Below are 4,545 nucleotides of genomic sequence, written 5' to 3' on the forward strand. Positions count from 1 at the left end.
GGAGGGCACAGCAGCCAGCGGCCAACCTGCCTCTGCGTCTGAAAGGCACTTGAGGAAGACTTTGCTAAAAGCATTTATTATTTTTTAAGTGCCCACTTACCACACTACTCGCTATTCCCCCTGCTTGTGGCTCTGTGTGTGTGTTGGGGGAGGGGGCTGGCATTGTTATTTAAAAGACAGTATTTGTTTAGATTCTTATTTGAAGCAGGGGGAGGGGGGGAAGGTGTGTTTTCTAACAGCATCATCTAAAAATTGATGGATTGTCAGAGCGCAGTGTGATGGTCGGATGCCAGAAATAGGAAGCTGTAGGATGAAATCTAAAGGGAAGCTGATCTCGTTACTTACTACTGTCAGGATACCCACGGAACCACCACCGCGGCGAACGCCCACACTCTTGCTGCATCTGCAGAAAGCAGCGCTGGACGTTTTGCATCAAATTTAATCCCCCGTAGTGCAGGCTGCTCATGACCAAACACGATGGTTTCGCTGTGTTGCAGTTTGGCAGGAAACCGAGGCTGGGAGAGCCCAGATCAGGTGAGGGAACTAAGATCCAAGGAGATGTGACGTTCTGTGGCCTGAGGCGGCCCCAAACCCCTTGTCCATGAGTCTCGGGACGTGGTTTCCACCGTTCCTCTGGGCACACTGGGTAAGGGAGGCGATCGGCTGAGCCGTGTCAGCGGAAGCTGGAAACCTGGCCTGAAGTTTAGGGAGCTGGAGGCTGGCGGAAGAGTCAGGCGCCCGAGGTTCGGACTAACTAGGGATGAAAAGGCCACAAGAAGCAGCTCTGGAAAAGGGCGAGGCATCGGTGACAGTGAGCAAAGGTGGGATGGACACAGAGAGAAACGAGGCAGATTCGTTCAGCGGTAAAATGCGGCTTTGCTGTTTAAACCTACCCGCCGAAGCGCTCGGTGGCAGCGCCTTCTCCGAGGAAATGCCGTCGTGTTTGGAGAGGGCATCGGGCAGCGAGGCGCCGGCAGGGAGAAGCCTTGCAGCAGAGCAGCCCCTTGGAGAGTTTGCACCGGGCTGGGGGACCCCTCCCAGCACACAGTGGCCCGTAACCCCCTGCCAGGCCACCCTGGCTCAGGCCACGGGGGTGCCGAGCTGCCTGGGCTGCGGCCCCGCGTCGAAGCGGTTGAGCAAGCGGGGGCTGGGGGCTGGGGGGCCACCGCCGGCCGGCAGCAGGCCCTGTTCATTCCCCAGTGCACCGGAGTCAACCGAGTCGGTCTCCGCCTGCAGGGTGAGGACGTTTTTGAGGGACGTGGCGGCGCGTGGTCCGCTGTTGGAGTTCCTCATGGAGAGGGAGATGGCGCTGGGCCGGGGCTCCCCCGCGCGCCGGCAGCAGGGCAGGTACCTGCCCATGGCTCTCTTGAAGTCCCTCATGAAGAGCGGGTAGATGATGGGGTTCATGGTGCTGTTGCAGTACCCCAGCCAGGTCAGCACGTCGAAGAAGCCGGCCGGGACGCAGCTGCAGACTGCCTGGCAGGGGGACAGCAAGGGTTAGCAGCATCTCCCACCTCGGCCCCGATCCGGAGCGGTTTCCCAGGCATGCCAGCATTTCCTTTTTGAAGGAAACCTTCCAAACCCTTTTGGAGGGCTTTTTCCTGGCGTTGCTCCCTGAGGAAATTACATCTTTGACCCCAGAGGCTCTCCAGCAAGACCCGCAGGTGTCTAAGATTGAACCCAGCTGGATTCAAAGCGTCAAACTTCTGAAAACCCGACATAAACCCACCCAACGTGCTTACCTGCGTCACGTTGGTGACAAAGAAGGGGAGCCAAGCCACGAAGAACATGCCCAGCAGGATGCCCAGCGTCAGGCTGGCCTTCAGCGCCTTCTTGCTGTGCTTGGTGGCGAACCTCCTGCTCTCGCTGCCGGCTGCGGGCTGGCTGGGGGCGCGGGGAACCTGCAGTGGTACAGGGGGCGGTGGGCCAGCGCTTGTCCCCAGGCCAGAGCCACGGGGACCCACGCCAGCCCCCGCCAAGGAAAGGGGCGTTTGGGCTGCAAATCCCCCACCGATACCCACCGTTGTGCCCCGTCTCACAAGGGGCAGGAGGGCGGCGAGCACCGCAGCCCTGAACCACAAATCAGGAAGAGGAAGCAACAGAAACCCTCAACATTGAGAGTATTTTGGGTTTTTTTTACTGCAAAATAGTGATTTTTTATTACTATTTTGTAATACTGTATATTAGGCTGTTCTTTTATAGAAAAATCCGACTCAGTCAATGTTTTGGTCAGGATAAAGCATGCCCTAAAGAGCAGCTCTAGCTGCTGATTAGAGCAGCAAACTACATTTTAAAAATTACATTTTTTTAAAAAAAATTACATTTTTAAAAGCAGGACATCAAACATTTCACCCTACAAACACCACAACTAACTCAGGCCTCTATCCACTCCTGCAATCTGAAATTGTTATCTCAGCCTTCTGCCGGAATTACTTGAGGCCCCGTTGCCACTAAGCTTCCTACCCCAAAAGAGAACAAAAAGATGTTAAAAAGATGAAACTCAGGGGTTCCCTGAATTTTTTTTTCCGCTCACACCCGCCCCCCACACCAATGTGGGGCTCCCGGAGCCCGCGGGGGCACTCGCTGCCGCTGAGCCATGGGGTGGGTGCTGGTTCGCCACGGCAGAGCAAAGCACCGAGCATTGCTCGGGGAGCCGGGCTGCAGGGCTGCGGAGGGTGAGTTCGTAGGGTCTGGGTGGAAAATAAACATTTTATGATATTGTCCGTTGGTTCTTCGATTCCCATTTTCCTTTGGAAAGCCTGGCACACCTGATGTGCGGGAGAGCTGGCCAGCTCGGAGCCCTGGCTCCTTAAAAGAAAGGAAAACAGCAAACTAAGTCGAGGTATTTAAAGGCAATTAAGTTTGTCTTTTTCCCTATAGGATATGAGGTCAATAAAGCCTATTACAAGGAATTAAAGCTGTTAGATTTAGTGGCAATTACCTTCTCCCGGAGAAACACAAACAAGGGCAGCCACGTTTTGGTTATAAAAACACACACGCCGGTTGAACCAGCGCTCGAGTACGGAAGCATTTTGCAGTTGCCGTTATAGACCAGGTGACAAAAACAGAAGCCGGCTGTTCAAAATAAGGTGCTCCCCAGAATTTGGTATGTGCTATTAATTAAACTCCTTCTCCCCCGCATGTCTCACACCCACCACGGCCCAGATTTACGAGTGGAAAGTCAGATAAGATTAAAACCCTCCGGGATGACGCTCGCCAAGAATGGGGTGAAACCGCATTTATTTTGCACCACTGAGCGCTTTTGCCTGTATCTTAATTTATTTCTCTGCTTCTGCTCATGCCGTTACTGTGCTCCTGAGCAGCTTAAAAGCGCAGCATCGCTGGGGTGAGACACGGGGCACCTTGGGGGGACAGCAGGGAGGTGGGTGCTGCCCAAAATCTCCCTCCCTGATGGTTCCAGCCCTTTGCTGGCTCCAGCCCTGAGGCCACCTGGAGGGCAGACCCCCCCAGGCACTCAAATCACTGGGGTCCACCAGGAGCAACGTCACTGGGGCCACCTTACCTGTGGCGTGGTCTCGGTGGTGGTGGCGGTGGCCACGTTGGAGGCGAGGGAAGCCACCTGCACCGCTTGCTTGCGGGCTGCCAGGAGGATGCGGCAGTAGGTGAAGGAGATGGCGGCGGACGGGAGGAAGAAGGTCAGGCAGGAGGCCACCAAGGCGTAGGGCAAGCTGACCAGCAGCCGGCACTGGTCCTCGTCCCCTTGGGAGGTGACGTTGGGGGACCGGACCTCGAACTCCAGCTCATGCCAGCCCATCTTGATGGGCAGGAAGGAGGCCAGTGCAGCCAAGGTCCAGGTGGCCAGAATGAGCCAGAGGGCCCTGCAGGAGGTCATTCGCAGCTTGTATTTGAGGGGGGAGATGATGAGCAGGTAGCGGTCCAAGCTGATGATGCAGAGGTTGAGGATGGAGGCGCTGCAGCACATGACGTCGAAGGAGTACCAGAGGGAGCAGAAGTCGCCCCGCAGCACCCAGCGCCCATAGAGCTGGTTGAGCATGGCCGGGGGCATGACCACCAGCCCCACCATCAGGTCAGACATGAAGAGGGACACCAAGAAGTAGTTTGAGGTGTTGCGGAGGGAGCGCTGGGTGACGATGAGGAGGATGAGGAGGAAGTTCCCTGCCGTGGTCAGCAGGATGATGAAGCAGAGGAAAGCGGCCACCCAGCTGCTCCCCACCAGCAGCGAGTGCTCCCCCAGCATGCTGGCGTTGGGGGCCCCCAGATCGTCCTCCATGAGGAGCCGGGGGGCAGGGCTGGCTCGGGAGCTGCAGGGACCTTCTCCAGGCATGACCTGGGCTAGGTGATCATCGCCAGAGCCAGCGCCGGGGGAAGAAGCACCATCTGTCCCTCTCCACTCTGTGTCCGTCCTCCTGACTCCTCTCCTCCTCCTCCTCCTCTCCCTCTCTTCCCCCTCTCTCCCTCTTCACTGGCAATCAGGGCAGAGTGACATTCCCAGGAGCCGATCAGCAGCAGCAAGGTTCCCCTCCCCGTTACTCACAGACAGGCATTTCCTCGTCCCTGCAAATC

The 4,545-nt window shown here is 56.8% G+C and overlaps 1 protein-coding gene across 1 annotated transcript; it reads right to left on the minus strand.

Annotated features, from left to right (window-relative positions):
* Window positions 1-4,332, minus strand: HTR6 (5-hydroxytryptamine receptor 6). The gene is made up of 3 exons (XM_040588012.1): window positions 3,524-4,332; window positions 1,743-1,901; window positions 1-1,476 (listed from the first exon to the last, which is right to left on the minus strand). Exons 1-3 carry the CDS (start codon window positions 4,304-4,306, stop codon window positions 1,081-1,083), a joined length of 1,338 nt encoding a protein of 445 aa, XP_040443946.1. The 5' UTR covers window positions 4,307-4,332; the 3' UTR covers window positions 1-1,080.
* Between the last annotated feature and the right edge of the window lie 213 nt (window positions 4,333-4,545).

This window comes from Falco naumanni, chromosome 3, assembly GCF_017639655.2.
Source record: "Falco naumanni isolate bFalNau1 chromosome 3, bFalNau1.pat, whole genome shotgun sequence".
In the NCBI taxonomy this organism is placed as follows: domain Eukaryota; kingdom Metazoa; phylum Chordata; class Aves; order Falconiformes; family Falconidae; genus Falco; species Falco naumanni.

Bases quoted from the DNA above. Each gene is read 5' to 3' on its own strand.
- HTR6 (XM_040588012.1), bottom strand. From the start codon at position 4,306: ATGCCTGGAGAAGGTCCCTGCAGCTCCCGAGCCAGCCCTGCCCCCCGG. The intron at 1,902-3,523 runs GTAAGGTGGCCC...GTACCACTGCAG, and splicing joins CCACCGAGACCACGCCACAG to GTTCCCCGCGCCCCCAGCCA. The intron at 1,477-1,742 runs GTAAGCACGTTG...TCCCCCTGCCAG, and splicing joins TTGTCACCAACGTGACGCAG to GCAGTCTGCAGCTGCGTCCC.